A 22,201-nucleotide genomic window follows, 5' to 3' on the forward strand; every position below is an offset into this window, starting at 1 on the left:
GTGGGCTGTGATGCCTCTCAAGAATGCAGTTATGCTAAGCGTGGATCTCAAACAGTTTGCAATGAGCAATATACCAAGTGGACTAATTGGACCTCATTACCAGCAGTCAGCAAGCAGGGAATGATTGCAGGTGCAGCTTTAGACAGGCCCATCTGCAGGATTGATGTAGATCTGTTTCTCAAACATGACTTGGTATATTTTAATTCTGTGCTCTCCTTTTATCATATTTTGTTCATCCCGGCTACCAATGCTGCCACTATATTATACTATACTATACTATACTATACTGAGACTATACTCGGTATAGTATAGCTCAACTATACTGTACTTGAACTATAATTGGTATAGTATAGTACAACTATACTCATCTATACTATACTATACTATACTATACTATACTATACTATACTGTGCAGTATAGTTGAACATGCTGATGGAAAACTTGTGTAACCCTTGGCCATGTATAGTTGATCAATTGATACTATACTGAGTATAGTTGAGGAAAGTATAGTTCCAACTATACTATACTGAGTATAGTATAGTCCAATTCAAACTATACTATACCCAACTATACTCATACCAGTATAGTATAGTGGCACCCTTGCGGCTACCAGTAATGAACCCATATCCAGCTCCCAACTCAATGTTAATCATGTACAACACTTGAGTTCACCACAGAGGCAAAATTCTGGAGCTTTGTTTGAAAGCAGGAATCTTAGTAATCTACTTCACTTTCCAGATTATTCACCTGATATGAATCCAATCAAAAATGCATTTCATTGTACAAAGTCCCAATTGCAATGAGAATCTCAATGGTTGTTTGAACACAACAAGGCCAGATATATCTATTGAATAGCAGCTGGAGTTGTGACTTGAGGATTAATGGAACCGCTAATTGTGCATAGTGGCTACACCACTTGCCAATATTGACACCAATAAAATGCACACTTTGATGAGGATGAGTCGTCATTCACCAGTGTATAACTGCCTTGTGCAGGAATCTGGTGGACACTGTCACTTACCAGATGATAATAACAAACCTGCCGAGGCCAATGCCTCTAATGTATTTGGAATTGGTGGAGGTGATGCAAGCTTGTCATCTACTTCAGAACTGGACAAACACTTGCAAGGTAACTTCCCTATCAAAAGGGATCAAAGACCTGTTGAGTGTTGGAAGGTAAGTTATTTCATAAGTTTCAATCTTATTTACCTTGACTGTTATTAACATACCTTCCTCTGACTAACAGGAAACCAATGTTGATTTCCAACCCTTGCAAGCTTGCTTGGGATTATTTAGCTATATCTGCCACATCTTGCGCATGCAAGCGCACTTTCTCAGCAGCTGTGAATGTCTGTACACCTTTGTGAGGTAGCCTGCCTCCTAGGAAAATGGTGTGCCTAGTTGGTTCTCAGGCATGATTAAGGGGAGGTATCTGGCCCGATTAATCATTCAAAGCAGCTGAAAAGGTCTTGCAAGAATTTCTAAATGGATTGGCAAAAAAGAAACGCTAGTGGGATTGTTCTAATTTCTTATGTTTTTTCTCATTACTCAATTTATTTGCGTGTGTTATATGTTTTTTGTCTTCAAGGCCCCAGCCTACTCTCCAACCTAATCGAGCCTGATAGGCTGGGTGATTGGCCACATAGGTTTTAAAATACAATTTTATTTCTTGTGTCAATGGTATTGGAGTGATTTTACCACTCCAATACTGGTGAGACTTGTTTTTGGAATAAATATTGGTTCATATTGGGGTTTGCTATAGCGGCAACACTGCTCCAATACCACAATGAGTGGAATTCCATAGCATACACAGGGGCAAAAATTGATGCTCACAACTATGTGAGTGTTGAAATGTTCCTGTTTTGTTCCCATTTGTTTCCAGTTTGTTTCCAATTTGTTTCCCTTTTCTTTCTGCTTGTCAGCTGATTACGTGATCATCAGGAGCTGAGCAAACAAACCAAGCCTTCCTCAGCCTTTATTCCTGAGCAAAGAAGTCTGAGGAAGGGCTGATCCATCTGCTCAGCTGATCCTGAGCGGCATTCCCTGGTTCAATAAGTTCCAAGGGATTCCACTAATGTATAGCTTAGGGGCTGAGCTGAACTGAGTATTCCCTTAGCTAAGTCTCTGAAGCATCCCCCAGACGGATCACAGAGCGCCAAGCTTGCCTCAAGCTTCATGGCTCCGGAATGAAGCCTGAGGCCCTTCTGCTTGTTCAACTGAGCTGCTCAGCTATTCCTCAGAGGCATTCCTGAGATCAAACGGATCCGGAGGATTTCACTGCTGATTGGCTGAGGGGCTGCTCAGCTAGTCCTCAGGGGCATTCCTGGCCAGATCAGAAGGAGCCAAAGGATGTCACTGAGTATTGGCTGAGGGGCTGCTCAGTTGATCTCAGCCCCTCAGTGAGAAAAACATTATCCAGGATATCACTGAGGATTAGCTGAGCAACTGAGATGAACTGAGCAGATGGGATGGCGCTTCTATCAGGCTTCATTCCTTAGCAAGGAAGTCTGAGGAAAGTCCGGCCCATCAGTGATCCAGTCAGGGGATGCTACCGAGTATTTGCTGAGCAGCTCAAATGGGACGCCCCTGTGCAGGCTTCTTCACTGAAAAATGAAGCCTCAGGAAGGTATAGTACATGTGCTCATCTTCATTTTGAACAAATTGCTGAGTATCCAGTGACCCATGAGCTGATCCTGAGTACTCATCGGGAATCAGTTATTGCCCATCCAAGATGGAAACAAGCCTTCTCAACAAATGTCAAGTAAAATATGAGCACCACAGGCTGATCACCTGAACACAACCAAGATTGTGAATTGAATCAATCTGGAAGAAAATGAATCTTTTTTGGAGAATTTCAAAAAGTCTACAACGCTCACATGTATGTGAGTATCTATTTTGGCCCCTGTGATATTGGAGAAGTTCTGATGCTTTCACCAGCAACATGTGGCTATCTTTGCTTTGTGTCCCTTGCTGGCCATCAAGGGGGCACTCACACTGTATCAACATGGATATTACTGGTGCCACAGGGATATTGGACAAAAAAACGTTTTGTGTTACAATCTGGATATTGCTGGACAAAAAACCATGTTGATCTAAAATTAGGATATTGGTGGATGGAAAAAACATTTCTAGTTACAATCGGGATATCAGTGGACAGAAAAAACGTTTTGAGTTACAATTAGGATATTGGTGGACAGAAAACACATTTCAAGTGATAACTAAGGTATTGGTAGATGGAAAAAACATTGTGACTTACAATTGGGATATCACTTGACAGAAAAAACATTCTGAGTTAAATTTAGGATATTGGTGGACAGAAAACACATCTCAATTTCCAAGTAAGCTATTGGTGGATGCAAAGGGCACTGAAAAACCTGCACCTGCACTGATATTTTCTCAAGATTTTGAGATTTGGGCACCAAAAAACAGTTCCTAGACATGAGTTTCTCAAAATTGAAGATTTGAATTTCTACAGATGTAGGCAATATCTTTGAGTGGTTACCTGACTAAATGGACATTTAGGTGCCACTATAACCAGTGCCTTCATCATTCAGGCATCATTTTCTTGTGCTTAAATATGTACATAAGCATGTAGGTACCCTTTTTGGATATCTCCCCCAGAATGTGCATTGTAGGCACTTTCTGGGTTGAAACACACGTGTAGGTGCTGCTTTTCACAGTGCCTACAAGTTTGGATATATGGTGCACTGGTATTTAGGAAGATCCTGAATAGATGCAACAGTTTGATTGTAAATATACACACTGATTTTACAAATGGTATATATGTTGATGGATCAATGATATGTACAAGTTATATCTGGGCTTTTGAGGGCAATCTCTGAGGATTGGATCTACCCTATGCAACATGTATAGGTCATTGGTCTTCTGTTTCATTTGCTCAGCAACCACATTTTTTTCATTTTGATCTGGAGAACTGTCCAGATGGTTGCAGACACCATGTGAAGTTTCTTTAGAAATCAATCTGAAATTGCTTTGAAGATCATCTAAAGTTTCTCCAAAATTCATTTGAAATCTCTGAAACCACTTTGAAAACTTCTTGAATTCACGGTAGTCTCTGGCCTGCCAGTGACTTATAGTACATAGTTGGGGGATGTGATTGGGTGTGTTCATCCTAGCAAAACTTGATCAAAATCTAAAGCTCTTGGATCAAGCCTTTGACTTATTGAGTATGTCCAAGTGAACCAGATCAGATTTCTCCACAAAGATTATCTTGTGTAAATCTATAGTATTAAAGACATGATCCGTAATCAAGTTGAGAAAAAAAATTGAGCAAATCACTTGATATGCTCTGAAACATATTGCTTCCTCCTTGGGAATGATGTTTTTGGGTAAATGGTCTTTGTTTCTCATCACAATGATATCTTATTCAAATTTAAAAGAAAGAAATCAATTTCCTATGACTCTCAATATTTGACAAGCTGAACCTAGGTCAGTTGATGATTCTCCAATTTCAGTGTGAGAGGACTGCATTGTGGGTAAATTGTTTATCCATAGTAAAGGACTAAAATGATATACATAGCGTAAGAAATGGGTTCAGCCTGCAGGGGCTGTCGACTTGATTCTGTCAAGGAATTGATACTATTGAAGCCTTTGTTACATTGATGTGACACAAGTCTAGCACAATTGGTAGATCATTGAATCTATACGTGGAACCTATAATAAAGATAAACAAGTAGTCTGAAACTAAATTAAAGCGCTCCTTTTTTCTCCTAATTTCCTCAGTTGCTCATGTTGATAACACCACTATGTACCCATTTTTGTCTTAATTGGTCTTGGATTCAAACCAACTGACCTGTATGCTCTAATTAGGCACCAGCTCACTGAAAAGTGAAAGATAGGACAAGTGCAGTTTCTGCCCGATCCCCGGGTCTCCCTAGTAAAAGGCGAGGGGGACGTTCGAATTTGAGACCGGCACACAAAAATAATCAAGAAGGACCATCACATAAACAATGATGAATGACATCGTATATGTATATGTAGTAAAAAAGGTTTCATGACATTCAAGTCTTTGGGTGTTCATTTGTTGTTCAAAATCGGAGGTGTCTAGCATAAGATCAGCTCTCATAGAAAAGAAAAGCCCCAAACACCAGTAAACGGAAGGAAGGTCAATAGAAATAATTCCTTCTTCACAAACCCATTGACCCAAGAAAGTAAAGTAAATCAATAAATACAAAACCGCTACTGCTACTACTCATACTAATACGATCATCATCAGTAGTGTCAAGAGAAGGAAGAAGATTAAAGTATTTCTTGAACATAAACAATTTGGTTCGGATTGGGTTTTTGTAGGACTTGAGCTCTATGTTGGTTTTGAAATGAAAATGCAAGACGGGGTTCTATATATACGAACCGACAACAACCAAAAAGCAAATCCAAAGGAGTGTTTTATTTCATATTGGCATGAGAATGTGGTGAGGCCTAAACATCATAACGCCACAGTCCGTAATTTTTGGGGGTGGTTTGCCATAATCGGATTGTTCCTAAACACGTGCAAGATTGTGAGACATTGAGAGAATGTATGGTGAGGAGAGATCAGAAATCCTTGGCTTACCATCTTCCGAGCCAGAGGCGTAGAGCTCTCCATCAGGTGAGAAGGAGATGGAGTGCACAGGACCATGATGACCTGAATGATCAAGAACGTCAGCTGATAATATTATAACAAGAGGCACAGTTCAATAAATCAATCACCTTTATTCTCCTCTTTCATTTCACCAGACATCGCATCATAAACTCTAACCCAACCATCGGATGTCGAACCAGTAACAAACCGATCTCGGGTTCTCGGAGCGAGTGAGCAAGAAGAGACTGGATAGTTGAGTGTGTGCTCGAAGATGATCTCACGAGTATCAGTATCGAGAAAAATAGCTTTCTTGCCAGAAGCAACCGATAGCCAATCTCCTCCAAAGCTTCTTTCGACGCTAGCTATACCATCTTCAAATTCGACTTCAGCCACCAAAGTTTTTGGTCCGCCGCCTAGACGTGGATCCCACCATCTTATCCTTCGATCTTCTCCTGCACTGATGATCAATTGTCGTTGATCATCCCAAATCACACTTTTGATCATTCCATCATGAGAGGTTGTGCCAGTTCCATTTGATGTGTAGAATAAATCAGGAAACACATCAGGTCGATTTAAATCAAATCTTCGTAACTTTTTTTCCATCCCACCGGTGAAGATGTGGGAACCGTTGGGAGTAATATCGACGGCTCGAACGATGTGATCATGTTGGAAGGTATGTAACACATCTCCACTAAATGTATCCCACACGTTACTGCAAGATTCAATTGATTTCAAAAAAAGTTAGCTGGAAGGTCCATCCAACCACTTGCTATTTTTCTTTTTCTTTTCAAGTTTGCATAGACTTACGCTGAAAAATCGGCAGATCCAGTGACTGCCAAACTTGCATCTTCATTCAACTTAGCAGACCAAACTGCTCCCTTATGGCCTAATCAAAACAAAAAAGACGAAATAGTGAGTATAACGAGCAAATCAATTCAGGAGTCCAAACAATGAAATGGTCTACACACCCAAGAAAGTACCGATCCAATCTCCCATCCAATCTCGTAACATTGGTTTTCCATCTTTACAGGCCGATATGATCATGTATTGGCCATCAGGTTGAAGGCCTGAAATTGATATTGCCGGAATGGGTCGCGTGTGTCCTGAACACACCAATCTGGTCATTGCAAAAGAGGCGATCAAGTGATTAGGATTATAAACTAATGGTATAAAGATAGTTTGGGGTTGATTACGTACGGCATAGACTTTCAAATAGGAGATAAGGAAAGGGGCCAGGTCAGCCTCATGTATCTTCGACGTAGATGGAGAATGAATAAAGCTTACCTTAGGTACAGGACCAGTTCGATGTTGGGTAGTCATGATTTGAGAATGTGAGGGGTTAATTTAACAGCAAATGTACAATGGCAAGGTAGTATAATTTTCGTATGTGCAGAGGATGAGGATGCGAACAGGAGGACAATGGATGAAGGTGTGGATGACGATGAAGTTGATGAAACTGGGACTGATTTAAAGTTCGGATGTGATGTTAGTGAAGACGAGGATGATGATTGTTTGATGATGATGATTATATAGCAAAGTGTTGGTAACGTTTCATCAGTTTTGAGCGTTCATGTTCTAGTTCTTATTCTTATTTCGTTGATCGAGAATCGATTTAGGCAATCGGCATAATTTTTTTGACTTTGTTGATTCCCGATGAACTTTTCTAATTATGGGCCTCCACAGTCGTCCTTTGATCTTGATCGTTCGACTTTGACTTGATCCGGTCTGATTTGAGGAAATGGATAGCTGAAACGTATACGGTATAGACTCTAGCGCTGAGCAACAGTACCTTGTATTGCCTATGCTGGTCATCAAAGGCTGACGATGCGGATGAGGTGGTGACAGCACTTAACTGACATAAAGGTACTTAACACCTAATCTTCCAAATTTTGCTGTTTAAATCTACCTAAGCTGTCATTCAGATAACAAAACATTCAACCAGTCAGCTCAAGCCTCACCGTGAGAGTTGAGATGTTGAACTTCAAGCTTAACATACGGTTGACGCCGCTGCACGCTTAACTTGAAACTTTAGATGAGAAGTATTCAAGTTATGTGATAACCTTTTCCTATACGTGAAGAAAAAATGTCGAGTTATTCATTTTTAATAGATTATAGCAGACAGGGAAGGTATCATGTATCTCGATTCTCCAGCGACATAACGAACACAGATGTAAGCAAAAGTTTTACGTTCAGATCAACTGTGGCTCGAAGGAATATCCAAGTTGACACGGGCTCAGAAATTCCGAATAACGTGATGCACACCATTTGGATCGAAATGAAAGTCTGTCCTCTGATACTATTACGGGATAAGGATTTCAGACAATAGACATGGTACACGGGGATCAATGAGAAAGTGTTCGAATACCTTGACAATTTTTCGTCACACCCATTTCTGCTTCATTATGAGCCTTTCATCCTACAAGCTTATTAGTTTATACCTTCTATCTGATGTCATTTAGGGCACCTTATCAATCTGAGCCTTCTGAAAGCTCTGGCATATATTGTCCAATTAATCTGGTCCTCACCACAAAATCTTCTAGTCAAAGGGATGGCTCCATCAATTAGGGACTCGGGATACTCAAAATGAATGTTGAAATTCAAGAGCCCTCTATTCGATACCTTTGATTAAACTGTGGCTTTTCGGGTTCAATCTTAAGTTGTTGTGATTTGTTTTGGTCTACATATATACTCTAATATGATTATGCTACCTAAGGTGTTTAACGAAGGAGTATATTCTTCCGAGTAATAAAGGCTTTCAGGACAAAGTACTCGGGTGGTACTACCTAGACTCAAGATATTCTTTGAAGCAAAGAATCACCCTCGAGGTAGTAGATCAAGTCCAAACATTCTTGGTAGTACATACACTGCTACAACACAAGCCATTTCATGACTCTTGAGAATCAAGACAGGGTTCCGATAAATATGTGACAATCAATTCGTGAAATCGAGACCAGATCCGAAACATAAATGAAGGAAGTCGAATACGAGATCTGACTTTGATGCTTTTGTGATTTACATTATATACTTTACTGAGAATGAACGGGTACGAAGTAGAAACGCGAGTCTTGTTTCTTTGGTGAAATGAAATGGAACGGATTTGGTCTCACAACAAAAACAAACATCTCGATCAATGAAGTCACATAGGGATCCGACTCGGATATTTACTCAGAGGAAATGTCACCATTCCTTCTCCCCACGCTCTCAGATCAAGATAAGTTTTGTGGTAGGGACTATACACAGTCTAGATTAATCCGAGTTTCCAAGGGGTGTATGATATTCAATCAGCGATGTACACCCTGTTTCTTTTCTTGACCAATGGCAAAGGTGACTAGGAATTGATTCACCTATTCAAACTTTACAGAAGCCTTAGCGTAGCTCGCACCACCACCTGGAAATTGACAAAGGCAAGTTCATTTCCAGAAGCTCATCCACTGGCTCTCTAGTGCACCTCTGGGATCAATCGAAAGAAGCTATAGGAAAATAGTTCAAATCGGTCTCATTCATCATATGCCCGATGGGACTTTATTATAGTTCTTGATGAAAGATATGGCTTGAGGAAGTCATGAATCTGACTCGCGCGTTAATATGAACAAATATCATGATCTGATTCTTGGGTGGCTTGCTTTTCACTCCTCTTCCTTTTACCGGATTCGCTCTCATCCGCCAGATAATACCACTTGGACTTCTCTTTACAAAGGATCTCGGTTCACAGCGTGGGCTTGATTGTTGGACTACATCTCAGATTGATTACACTCTTACACAAGGGCTTATCCAACGCTTGGCTCGGTTCGATAGACAAGATCCAAATCATAGCATGAAATTGTTTCATTTATCATCAAGAGTCCACATACCGTGAGCCAATTTTCTGGAACCGTAACTTCTATCTATGAAATTTATTACAAGAATCAAAGGATTTGATTTTAATTTGAACTCTCTGAGTGGGGCTTAGCATGTCGATTTCTAAGATCTTCACAAGAGAGGGTCTCTCTTTTGAAAATCGCGATTTCCAATACGTGGTAAAGACTAGCTCTCAGCTTTCTAAGGAATGAGATAAAAACAGAGCTAGGATTGGGACTTGTTCATCCTTCAGCATTCCCAACGCAAATCCATCATTTGATTTAGGCTTTCATCCTCATTATAAAATCCTCCCATCTTTACTACTCTTTCTCAAATGCCTACGATAACTATGATTTCTCAATTACGCGGTGAAGAAGCTACGCATTCCTCAAAAGATACTAGTAAATCGCATTCAAGCGAAGGACAAAACTCTACCGGCGGTTGTGTTATATCTTATATATTTTTACCTGTTAGTCGACTATCGTTTCTTTTCTTTTTTCCTTGAGAGTTATACTTACCCTCCTGTGGTTTTTTTTTGACAATTGGACGACCATAAGGAAACTCATGGTCCAAAAAATCAACGAGCTGATCATTGAATAGGATTTTTTATATCATCCTTTATTGGTATGTATATCAAAATGACTACTATAACGTCGATGTCTTCAATCAACTGACTCACTCACTGAATAACCCCTCTAGAGAGAACCGCGACTGTCCTAGGTTCTGAAAATGTAAAATCATCCGACGTATCACCGGCGAATCAAAAACCTCATGAATCGATCTCATATCGATTCAATGACTCAAAAGAACTCTGAATACTTCAGTTTTCACTACATTATTATCCGAAAAACTTCCAATATGCTATTCGGCTTTTATATCCCTCATCAGCCTGAATTACCTTTACATTTCTCAAATCTCTATCTATCATGCTGTACCTTGACTTATGATCTCTTTCCTTTTCTTTTCTTTTGTGCCCGCAGAATCTCTAAAATGTATGTGATGAAATTTGTATTAATCTGTATTTGTTAACTAGAGTGTATAGAAAACTATCTATTCTTCATTTTTTTTTCTTTTAAGGTCTCTTTTTATACATCTTTGTTTAGCTTTTTTTCCATCATACTCTGATCTTCTTATACGGAAAAATCAGTTTAGGAGATGCTTCAAATTTCTTAACATGTTTCTTCAAATATAGTATTCTTTTATTCTACTGTTTTGTTCATGATTCAGTAGAACCGACTAATTTGGTGATACGCGCGCGTGACGTCCATGAACACTTGAGTGCTCGAAACTTTCGTATATTTTGCGTTTTCTAATATCTGCCATGATTCTTGACCTCAAAATCACTGACCGATTCTGAAAACTAAAAATGCTCCACTATGGGGTGGCCTAAAAAAGGTATTACAAGATACAGGAAGAGGAGGGCGGGACAGATAATATATACATACTTTGAGGAGATGACAATCAAAAGGTGTGAAGAGAACCAGAGTTCAGAATCATACCCAGTTTATAAGATGATCATTTGAGGGGAATATGCGTCCTCTGAAATAGAAGGTAAGGAGATGGTTCTCGAATAAGGTGAACAGCACAATCAGAAGCTACGGTAGCGCGTGTCGCGAAAACTAACACATCGTACGTCACGGTGACGTCACGACGGCTGCCTGTCCTATTCTCGGAGTCCTAGTGGCCAAGTATCTCACTTCAACATTGAGAAATAAAAAAAGACACATTCTTGCAAGGTGATAAAATATATCACGGATTTTAATCCTACATTCATCGGAAGAGCAAAGTAAACTTGGACACCGGATACGATTCTGTCCAGGTAAGCTACATAATCTATCCTATCATGAATAATACTTCAAAAGTGAATTGCAGTCATGAGAAGGACTTGAAATGCTTAGCCATTAGATTCTCTCAGCAGTAAAACAAATCCAAATCAAGAAGTTCATTTTCATCTCGAAGACATCACCTGAGGTTTTCTATGTCCATCCTAGTGAAATGTAAGAATACAAAGTACCCTGGTTGGATGTATTGATGACTGCACAGATGTTTGTGCAGTGCATTCATTGGCTTTTTTCAAAGGACACTTGATGAAAATGATTTTGTTACCAAAACAGATAACTTGATCATGACTAGAATTGTAGAGTATGATTTCAAGCTAATTCTTTTGATCAGAAAGCCAGCTTCTGATGATATTTATGCTTCTGACCTGTCACAGTCATGTTCCTTGACTGTTGATTTCTTCTTTCTATTGATTTGGCCTTTAAGCAATGTAGAGCTCCTCCTTTCCCCTTACATTCATCTTCCATATTCCTAGCACTGTGTACTTTTTCACTCATCTAATTGCTCTGTCTGGTATACATTGGTCCTTGTGTGCTTTGATCCTGCACAAGATCAGATTTCTAATGATTTTGATTCAGTGATGTACCTTGCTCCACAAGCATTTGGGATTTGGACCCACAGTTTTGCCACCATGAATTTTGTTTGATATGCAAAATCTCACCAGAACTTCTTACAGTATGATTTCTTTTGAGTCCATCTGGTTCAACTTGTGACTTTGACCATTGATGGTTATCATATTTCATCCTCCTACCACAAAAATGCCTCAACTGTTGGTATCTTACAAGTACCCTTCCAGCTAGATTAACAATTTTTCACAAGGCATTGATCCCAAGGCTCCTATTGCTGGTGCTAGTACTCCATCTACAGCTGCTTAGACCAAGCAGATGCAAGCAGATGTGCAGATCTGTAGTCAGTGTTGCATTGTGACATACTGGTCCTTGACTGCATACTACTGTCTGTTCCACTGGCCAAGTACCACTAGCATTAGAATTATGTCCTACCAGTGTCATTAGTTATTTCTTGCCCAAAGAAGTTATTTTTGATTATCCAAATTAAACATAGTCAGTCATGCAGTTTACTTACCCACAAAAGTCTCCTCCAGTGGGCTCCCTGCAGAGCTCTTAGATCTTATCACTGAATCACAAGGCTCAAGGGTCATTGAATCAACATATTTTAAGACACATTGCAGCTGTATGGGCTGGCATTGGGATGGGAAGCTGAAAGGATTTGTCTGCATGCCTTCTTGTTAGTCAATCATAGAATGTCCTACTGAATAAGTTTTGCTTGAAAGGGAATATGGGCACAGTGTGTATGAACATGCTGTATTAAGGGGGTCATAAGAAGATATATATATAGTAAACAATCTAGTTCTGCTTCTGAGGATGACTTGTGATTATGATTTGTTCATTTTTGTTTCTTAACATCTGAATTTTGCGTGCGCATAAATTCTGTTGAAGCGGTTAAAAGGGTGAGGTGAGCAATCCGGATGTGGAAAGGAATTTTGGAAATAAAGGGTGAAGTGACTAACTTCTGCGTTGAGATGACATATGCCGCATCATCATTATCAAAGCTGAATTCAAGAGCAGATAAACACCTCGGTTTGTCAAAGACATATGACACGCGCGGGGGGGGCAGTAGCAGGGATACTAGCGTACCTGGAGGCCAAATTAGCAAGAAAGCTCGCAACGCGTATGATAAGACAGTCATACCATTACTCTGTGTATTCCGGGCCATCCTGTAAACATCAAATCAGTATAGCATCACCTGACTTGAAAGATCAAAAAACAAACTTGGATGCCAAGAACATTAAACCCCATTCGCTTCCTGCTCCAATAGGGTAAAGTAGATAGAAAGCCGAATATCGAAGCCAAAGGAGTGGTCGGATTGGATAATTTAGTAAGGAACTAGCATAAGTCCCATAACGAATGATCTCTGAAAGGCTCCATGCAAAGACCATTGATGAATAGATTGGAGACTCTGCAGTCTATTATAAAAGGGTAAGTATGCGTAGACGTGGCCTGAATGACATGAAGACTTACTTGAGGAAAGAGTGGGATGATGGCCCAGACTATTACTAGCCGACTTGCAACTTGCATTACTGTCGTGAGTAAACCGGAGCGCACTAGGCCTAAGGCGACATGAAGGATTTCGAGGAGGGCGGTAGATTGGACGAGTGTAAGAGATGTGTTGATAGATTGATGGGCATGACTGGCGCATGTCCTGAGGATCAAAAGTAGAAGAAATCAATGAAGAAGCTGGTCGAATCGAGATCATGAATGACTGACAGCAGCTCGGATAGCGAAGTAGGCCTGTGATGTGGAATGAAGCCAATGAGCTTCGGGTTGAAGGTTTCAACTTAACAGGGCCATCATATCGTCAATTATTTAACTGACCGACTAGTGATGATGGAATCGATGAGCAGACGATCCAAAATGAGCAACCAAGCTGTCGCGCTCACGAGATTGTATCCAATCAAATATTTTTTCACCCCATCGATCGAAGTCTTGTTTTTTTCTGGTGTACTGACGGCTGTAAATGTAGACCTAGTTTGGTTGGTGGCATTCCTAGTGCTGGTCATGGCGACTAACGACTGAGGTAGGCGGATGTTCAAAAAGGAAATGGAGATGAAAAGGTTTTGCGGACTGGAGAGGGAAAGAAGCGGAACAGAGCGATACCTGTAGGGAAAGAAGCGCAGCTAAATTTATACAACTACAACAATTGACCAACCGACCAACAATTTCAAAACTGGTACTAAGTCTCTCATCCTTCACCTTCCATATGAACAACTTCCCAACCACCGACCCTTCAACTCAACATTCATCAGATGAACTCCTCAAGCTCTGTCTCGATCAAGGATGTACGCAAGACATGCTTTTTTGCACTTGACTTGCGTTAACCCCTGAACTGTACTCGACGGAGCGCCGTTGTCCGATTGCTATACGCGATCGGATCGGATCGAATCCTGTTATGATCTGGATCAACAACTTCATTGGCACTCGGTCAGTTGAACTTACAGGACTTGTTTACGTTGAAGATAGGGAAGTTGATCTCGATCCATTGAGGATTTCGGAGATTCGATCTTGTCCGCCGTTCTGATCCCCGCCTCTCGCAGGGGCCTCAATAGAAGTTTGGCCTCCGTCTCTTAGACATCTGTGATGTACTCGAGTGGCCGACCTTGTTTTGTTTCCTTCTGATCAGCTGACTGGGGCCAATCAGAAGCGTCTGCTCGTAGGGTCGCTGGAAGCTTCTTTCAATCTCAGACGGGTATTGATCAGGACCCAAAACCCTTAAACTCACTCATATCTCAAGTGTTTGAGGAGCCGAGGGTAATTTTGGGTCCCTCAGATCGACGGCATCCTAAAACGCTTTTTAGAAACATCGCACAATTTTTGCTTCTGCATTTCGATTTTTTTTCCATTAAACTCAGTTCGAGTTCTCCTAAGCTCAAATCTGATGAAAATAAGGTTGGTCTTGAGTTGAAATCTTACCTTCAAAACGGGTCTGTAGCAATAAAGCCTACTCGATCAAGGTCATTGAGTCAACCGTTAAGCTGGTGAAGAATTACTCTTTACGGGGAATGGACTCCTATCCAACATCACGCACGTAGCAGGGAAGCGCTTACGAGATCAAAAGTTATTTAGCGTGTCTGTGAAAAGTGGAAAGCCAGGCTTTCTGTTTTTACGGAGCACATGAAGTAGTTGTGCAGTGGGGAGCACTTTGATGAGAAAAGCTATGGAACAGGTGGGATTAGATAAACCTGGTCACCTAATCTGCATAACATAGGGCATATGTATTTAAATATCAAGTTCAAATAGCATCAAGAAAGGGGGGTCAGAATAGTCAATGGTTTCCCCCGTGCAGATGTTAACAGAAAGAGAATATGGAAGCGTTTGGATATAGGACTAGTGCAACCAGCTTTAGGTAGGCTGGGCGCAGATAGCATATCACAAACATTGCTCATGGTCACCAAGTGATCTCGAGTCCCAATGTCATTTGATCTACATGTGGAGATTCATTTCATCAGTCATCATACACCCTATCACCCTTTCCAACAGTGGAGTGCTGGTCATGTATGGTAGACAGATATCAATCAAGAGAGTTACAAGACTGCTCAAGTAAGATAATCATCAAGTTAAGATTGCCTTTCTTACATTGAAATTTTTGAGTGTGGCTTTCTTTGAATTTCCTTGAATGCCTTCCCAGCATCATGAACCTCTCCTAGAAAGGACTGAGAGAAGCCCAAAGCCCTCAAGTAAACCGACTACAACCCTTTCAACAATGATGATTTGTATGTTGGCAACCCGATTGCTTCTACAGAAATCAAAACCAACTGGACTGAGCATCAAAAATCTGAGGACGAAGCAGCTCATGATCAGCTTCGCCGAAGCAACGTGGCCGCGATCTTGCAAGGCCTAATACCCATATTCCCTGAACCACTCGTCAGACAACCTTTGAAGGAGCCATTGCGGGGCAATGGGCATCATCGTGCCAAGCCTACATCATCTTGATTACACTGATGTTGATAACAGCATGTAAAAACTTGTCAGAAGCAACGTTTTGCTGCGCCACGATTTTATAAAAATCAAACTTTATTGGGTCGGCCGTAGATAGGACACTGCTGCTACTTGGCACTCGTGGGGCAAGGACTCGCTGCGTGCATGTTTTTGCCCTGTATTTGCAGAATCTCAGTATGTGCTTGCCCTCAAGGTGTCATAATGATAGATGACTATTGTGAGTGCTGGTAAGTAATCGATGAGAAAGATGAAACACTTATTTTGTACAAAATTCAAGCAGGGCTTCGATTTGATCGAGACTTTCAGCGTAACTGAGTGTACTCCTATACTTCCATCTTTTTGTTTGAGCAGGCTTCTTCTACAGGTACATATACAGCAACTATTCTTTAGGGTAATCTTGCTCTAATTGCTACTGCCAGTCAAATAAACAAAATATTTGATGCGTAAAGTTTTGATGTTTATCTTCTGAGAACCTTTCGATCAATCTCTATATGGCACCATTTTCTTTGGAGCAGGAAATACAGTATTTGGGGCTTTGGGGGTGTGATGGAGTTGGGATTTGTTCAGGTTTTGTGAGCTCGAAGGGGAGTATATACTGTAAAAGGACTGCTTTCGGCCATGATTTTAAAGTCTCATTGAGTTATCAAGTTTTTCATTCTCATATTCTTGCATGTATTAGTATTTTGGCAGGTTCAACATAACTATATGCAAAGAAATACCACATCCTAAGGTCATCCAACAGTCCTTTGTCGAACATACTACTTTCAATATAAAGGCGTGGTGCTAACTTAGTCGGCATCAGCAAGCTTGAGACGCGTGGTATTTATTTCAAGTAAGGGAAATGCTATCAAATTTAACTTAAAGCAAGGTCAGATAAAGTCGGTCAAACGCCAGGAAGAGACCAAATCTGATTAAATAGACAGGACTCAGAGATGGTTTGGAAGACACGAATGTTGGATATGATATGGAAGTAAAATGTTAATAACATATATCAGGCTCATGTGCGGCAGTGAGTCCCACTGGACCTAGAGAGGTTGGAGTACATTGAGCCATGTCCACTGGGTTCACAATCACTGCTCAAGTTTTCCGGTAAAGTTGAATCCACTGCCAGACTGAGGTCAGTGACAGGTTGATTCCAAGATCTGTCACAATCTCTCAAAAGGCCATGCCTCAAAGCACCATGCATACAACCATGAGCTTCACTTTGGGGCTGTGGATGATAGGCATCTGCACGGATTTAGCAAAGAATGACCAAAGGAATGAGCGAGAGGAATTTCAATGATGGAGAGTGATTGGAAAACTTTCCTGAAAGAGGTCTGGCAACTGAAGAAACAACAGATAGGGAATTATATAACACAAATTGGGCAGCAGATTGATACCAGTGTGAGGAAAAAAGACGAAAAGAAATGGGGATGGCGGAAACAGATGATATGCACTTCTACCAGCCAGTTCCATGCATGTGGCTCTTTGATTGAACCTGAATGGCAAAACTGGGCTTCCATCAAAGCAGCATATTAGTAGATGTTGAAATCATTAGAGAGGCTGTTGTAGGTCACTCATGAGCTGTCACGGGAATAAATTTTGAAACCTGAAATGAGGATGGATAAGATATAAAAAGACATACTACAAGGAGTCCAGTCTGAGAAGAGGCAAAGCCCAGCAGTAGCAAAATTTAGTAACCCAGCTTCATATACAGTCCTAGAGTTGTACACCTCTTTTTGTATCCTAATAATTTCATTCATATCATTTGTTCCTCCAGTTTATTATCAACAAAAAGTCTTTTCCACAATAGTTCTTTACAAAGCTACTAGAACATTGGGGGTGTCACACCTCCTCAATAAGTATTGGGTCTCAAAAATTGTACACTCAATAATAGCTTTGCTTGTGTTGTGCCAATCCACTGTATATTCCCAATAAACATGGTGGATCTTCTAAAAAAAGACAAAATTCAAACATGCCAGTTGTAATTATCTTTCTTGTCATCACAACTCAAAGACTTGACAATTTTGCTCTTTATCAGTGTTGCACATGTGTCACCCCAATAATCAAGTTGCATAATTCTACTATTTTGTATCAACCTCACAAAACATTTTAGCTGATTGAATTCTGATAATGCTTGATAGCAGGGACCCTTCATCACCCCCCGGCATCAGCATGCTTGCCCCAGATATAAAAACCACACAGTCTTCCGCAGTGAGGATCTGAATTGGCAGAACACAATAGACAATTTTTTGTACAATATCTAATCCAGAGCACTTGACAGTAAACTTTGAACCCACAGTCACCAAAGTGTGGGGCAATCTGGGTTGGAATTGGTTTTGCTAACAGGAAACCCTTGTGCTATATATTTCAGCAGTGTGAATGGAATTGGTTTCACTGACAGGAAACCCTTGTGACATATGTTTCTGCAATGGGAATGGCAACAACATTCCTTTGCATGGTAGCCATGAATCTTTCCTTTAGTTGTTTAATACTTGGCAATAATCAAAGAAATTGTGAGCCACCATCCCACCCAAAGAGGTTCAGATTCCATCATTTATATATGTGTTAGCCACCCCTAAGGGTTGGGGTTCTTTTCAAGCAGTCAAGTTTTCTCTCATGCAGTTTTGCCAAAATTTCAGATCTCAGGATTGCAGTGTGACTTTGACCTATTCAATCAATTTCAAATATAACTAAAGGGACCCAAGCCAGCCAATACTATTCCCAAGCTTTAAACCTTTTGCATGTGATACTTTTGGCAATACAATATTGTGAAACCACAAAAGCTGTAGGTCTAATTGTCATATCTTGAAATATTGGACATGTATATAGCGGACTTGGATCTGCTTTCAGCTTAACTAAGCCCTCTCTGCACAGCCGTGGTCACACACTTACAAAGGGGCTTATGACTAATTATGATTCCTGGTGTGAGCACCACAAGGATTAAGTGCCCTTGAGTAGTTTTTTGATTTTCTGCTTCCCTCACTGACAAACATCAACTTACCCCGCAGGGAAAGTTGTTCATAATTATTTTCTACATATGTATCTCTTGTTATCAAGAGGGAAACACCACTCTCATGCTGTTCTTGAGGCAAGTTTTCAAGCCTTATGTCCCACATGTAAAGGGGTGTACAGCGTGTATTCTCACCATGCCCAATTTTTGAATTCAAAAAAGTAACAATACAGGTGTGTTGTAAGAAACTTCATACCACTTGTTTGGTGGTCATATTCAGTGTGCCCATCATGTCTAGGCTGAACCATTTAGAAAAAGCACAGGCAGCAGCAATTTCTCAACTTCAATGTGGACATTGCCCTCTACAAAAATTTCTACATAGAATAGGAGCAGAAGAATCAAATAAATGTGACACATGTTCAGCAGTAGAAACACTGGCTCATCTCCTGGTTTAATGTAGAAAGTACAACAAACAACGGCAAGAATTTAGAAATCAATTGAAGAAAGAAAAAATCATGTAGTCAACATAAACTCAGCATCAACACTTTTAGACACACCACAGGTGTACCCTTACCTAGCACAGTTCATTCAGGCAACTGGAAGATTCACACATTTGAAAACATATACTTCAAAAATTAAACAACACATCATTATGATCTTATGCTATATGTCCTTGACTATCTTTCTTTTTCTCAGGATTCTTTATGTTTCTTATTTCATGTTTCAATATACTTTTTGGGAGCACACTTTTCCACACTGAATTTTTATGAAGGCTTGGTAGTCCAACGTAAGAAAGAACACAAAGAGAGTTGTAGTGACACTACTTTAGATTTACCTAGTTAGTTAGTGCAATATGTGAAATCAAAAGCACTTAAAAGATCATGTCTAGGCTATGAGATCATGCAGTTGCCTGCGGAGTAAAACGATGTTTGTTTTCAGGGAAGCAAAAATCTGTGAAAAACTACTCAAGGTCACTTAAGCCTTGTAGTGCTCATGCCAAGAATCAACAATTAGTCATAAGCCCCTCTGCGAGAACGCGGACGTTCTGGTCTGTCGCAGCAGTCGGGACTCGGAGCTCTTCGCGCCGCGACCATATCTCAACATTCTTTGATTTCTCTGAGGTGAGACGATGTTCTTACGTTTGCGTCGTGATCCTATCATCACACCTGGAGTATCAAAGACTTTGAACGGACTTGTATTGTACATCTGAAAGACACAGCCCCAATTTCTCCGCCAGTTTACTCGGGTTTCGTGGGCAGGCTTGCGCAAGAGTTTTAAGATCGATTGTACGTATAAAGGCTATCGACGTGCCGATATGATAAGGGCTCAACAAGACAAGTTTGAGTACATACACATCAACTAGGTCGGAGAATTGAGGGAAGCATCATATCCGTTTTTAGATCAGTCTAGCCAAGAGAATTAATTATGTAAACGTGCAAGAGTGGCAAGAGTGGCCCAAAGTGACCTTGCTTAAAATACCAACCTATCAGACTTTACAGGATTTATACAGTTTCACAAATGACTTGATCATCATTCTTCGGCCGGAATTGGTAGAGGCGAGCAGCCAGCGGCAAGTGTTTCGCTGTTGTTACTTTGCGTGCCGCGCATCTGGGGATTTCCTCATTAGCTCATGTCGTACTAGCTGTTTAAAGTGACTTGTATCATCCTCTATCATCATCACTACTTCGTCCGCTACCTTCACTTTTCCCCAGCCCTCTCCGGGACATCATAAGAGCTTGTCTTACTTCCATTGGTCTTGATACACATCAACGAGTAAATCAAATTTTATTGATCATGATAGCACTGCCAGTCCGACGTGAATTCCTATCTCCTAACACCCGCCCCTATGGTATGCCCATCGTTCTTCTTGCGCAGCTTCAAAGCTTTATTGATTCCCTGATTCATTTGGCTGTCACAAGAATATTTTCCTGTTCCAGGCTCTGTTTCCTCAGGTGTGGTCACCAGTCGTTCATCTACGAATAGAAGCACAGATGAATTACGTCGCATTGCACGTAAGGCGCTCCAGGATCACAGGAACATGTTTGGCAATCCCTTAGAAACCCCAAGCGTTGAATCAATCCTCGAAGCCTATGAAAGGGATGGCAATGGTGATACAAAACTACTTATGGCCATCTTGCAAGCCAAAAGACAGGAGGACGAGGTAAGCAATTAGGCACCCATTCTTTTTCAAGTAGAGGTATTGAATTTTTGCACCATGGCTAACCTTTTAATCAATTTTGACGCACTCATCGGGTTTCGCTCAGCGAGTTGCCGCACACTATGATCTCCAAGCTGCGAACTTCAATCATGTCCGGCGACGCACGACAATGATCTCCAATAGATCAAGTTCAATTCAGCCATGTAAGGCTGCGCTCCAACGACAATCATCGAGTTCCTCGACTTCGACCGCTAGTACTGCGCCATTGGCAAATAGTGCCAAACGAGATCGAGATTCTTCAGAAGAGCCACTGTCAAAGGGTCATAATCCGAAAACCAAGATTATCCGACTCAGTCCATTGAAACTAAGCCATACATCATCTTCGTCAGTCAAAACCTTTTCTGCACAATCTGGAAGCAGCTTCTCGGGCAAATCGTCAAAGCCGCGAGAAAATGCATCCACTTGCCGCCCATCTTCCGAGAGTCCACCCTTGGAATCTGTCCTAACACCCAGGTCGTCTCGCGAGGGGTCAACACCGGCAATTTTGACCGATGTATCTCCGAGAAGCTCTCCACTTTCTTTCTCACTTGCAAGATTACTCAATGATCCCATCACAGTCACTCCTCACTCCTCTCCATGAGTGGGTCATCACTTTCTTGATTTGTATTCCATCTTTGTGAATTGTATCTTCATCCTTCTGTACTACCATATATATCCAAACCATCTCTTTCTCTTCGAAGAATCAGGCGACATATACAAAGAAACCAATGTTGAATTTTGTTTGTTCCGCGAGTCAAGTACTTGATATTGTCTTTACTAGGGTCAGCCATAGAGTTTTGTTGTAAATTGTTCACCGCACTTTCATGAAGGGGAAACGCTTACCTACATGACAATGTTATGTTCCAAATGATCAGTCGTTTTCTGATGCCTCAAATTTCTAATCCCTCAGAACCTTTGTGCTCCGTAAGAAACAAAAGTTTTGAAGCTGTCCAATTTACGAGACGCACACATCATTGCACTGAAAAAGATTCAAAAAACCTCTATGAGGAGATAGAATCCTATAAAACTTTGTGAGTTCCAATATAAGACACGATAGGAATGATACTTGACCAACAAGTGTTTCCGATTAGGAATCCAGTGATGGAAAAAGACAGATTGAAGTTGATTGGTTCCTGGATCCATGATTCGGGTGCGGGGATTGAACTTGAAGCATTGAACTTAGAATGAGAACAGGTAATTTTTCAGATGGTTGATGGTCAGACTTGACGATTTGATGACTATGAAAAATATTTCTGTGTGTGATAACGAAGAGGAAAGCCAGAAGAACGAAAGATTTCAA

The 22,201-nt window shown here is 40.7% G+C and overlaps 3 protein-coding genes across 3 annotated transcripts; 1 reads left to right on the forward strand and 2 right to left on the reverse strand.

Moving 5' to 3' along the window:
- Positions 1-5,007: 5,007 nt before the first annotated feature.
- On the reverse strand, positions 5,008-7,317 carry MELLADRAFT_117632 (uncharacterized protein; the record flags this gene model as incomplete). The annotated part of the gene is made up of 7 exons (XM_007414608.1): positions 5,008-5,502; positions 5,574-5,645; positions 5,711-6,294; positions 6,390-6,468; positions 6,551-6,699; positions 6,780-6,787; positions 6,867-7,317. 7 exons carry the CDS (start codon positions 6,900-6,902, stop codon positions 5,441-5,443), a joined length of 990 nt encoding a protein of 329 aa, XP_007414670.1.
- A 5,718-nt stretch (positions 7,318-13,035) lies between these two features.
- MELLADRAFT_38757 (uncharacterized protein) lies at positions 13,036-13,426 on the reverse strand (the record flags this gene model as incomplete). The annotated part of the gene is made up of 2 exons (XM_007414607.1): positions 13,036-13,233; positions 13,286-13,426. Coding segments are annotated over 2 exons (339 nt in total), but the record flags the coding sequence as incomplete, so codon positions are not given.
- A 7,072-nt stretch (positions 13,427-20,498) lies between these two features.
- Positions 20,499-21,502, forward strand: MELLADRAFT_66581 (uncharacterized protein; the record flags this gene model as incomplete). The annotated part of the gene is made up of 3 exons (XM_007414534.1): positions 20,499-20,553; positions 20,642-20,865; positions 20,969-21,502. 3 exons carry the CDS (start codon positions 20,499-20,501, stop codon positions 21,500-21,502), a joined length of 813 nt encoding a protein of 270 aa, XP_007414596.1.
- Positions 21,503-22,201: the final 699 nt, after the last annotated feature.

Source organism: Melampsora larici-populina (assembly GCF_000204055.1).
Source record: "Melampsora larici-populina 98AG31 unplaced genomic scaffold MELLAscaffold_44, whole genome shotgun sequence".
Lineage (NCBI taxonomy): Eukaryota > Fungi > Basidiomycota > Pucciniomycetes > Pucciniales > Melampsoraceae > Melampsora > Melampsora laricis-populina.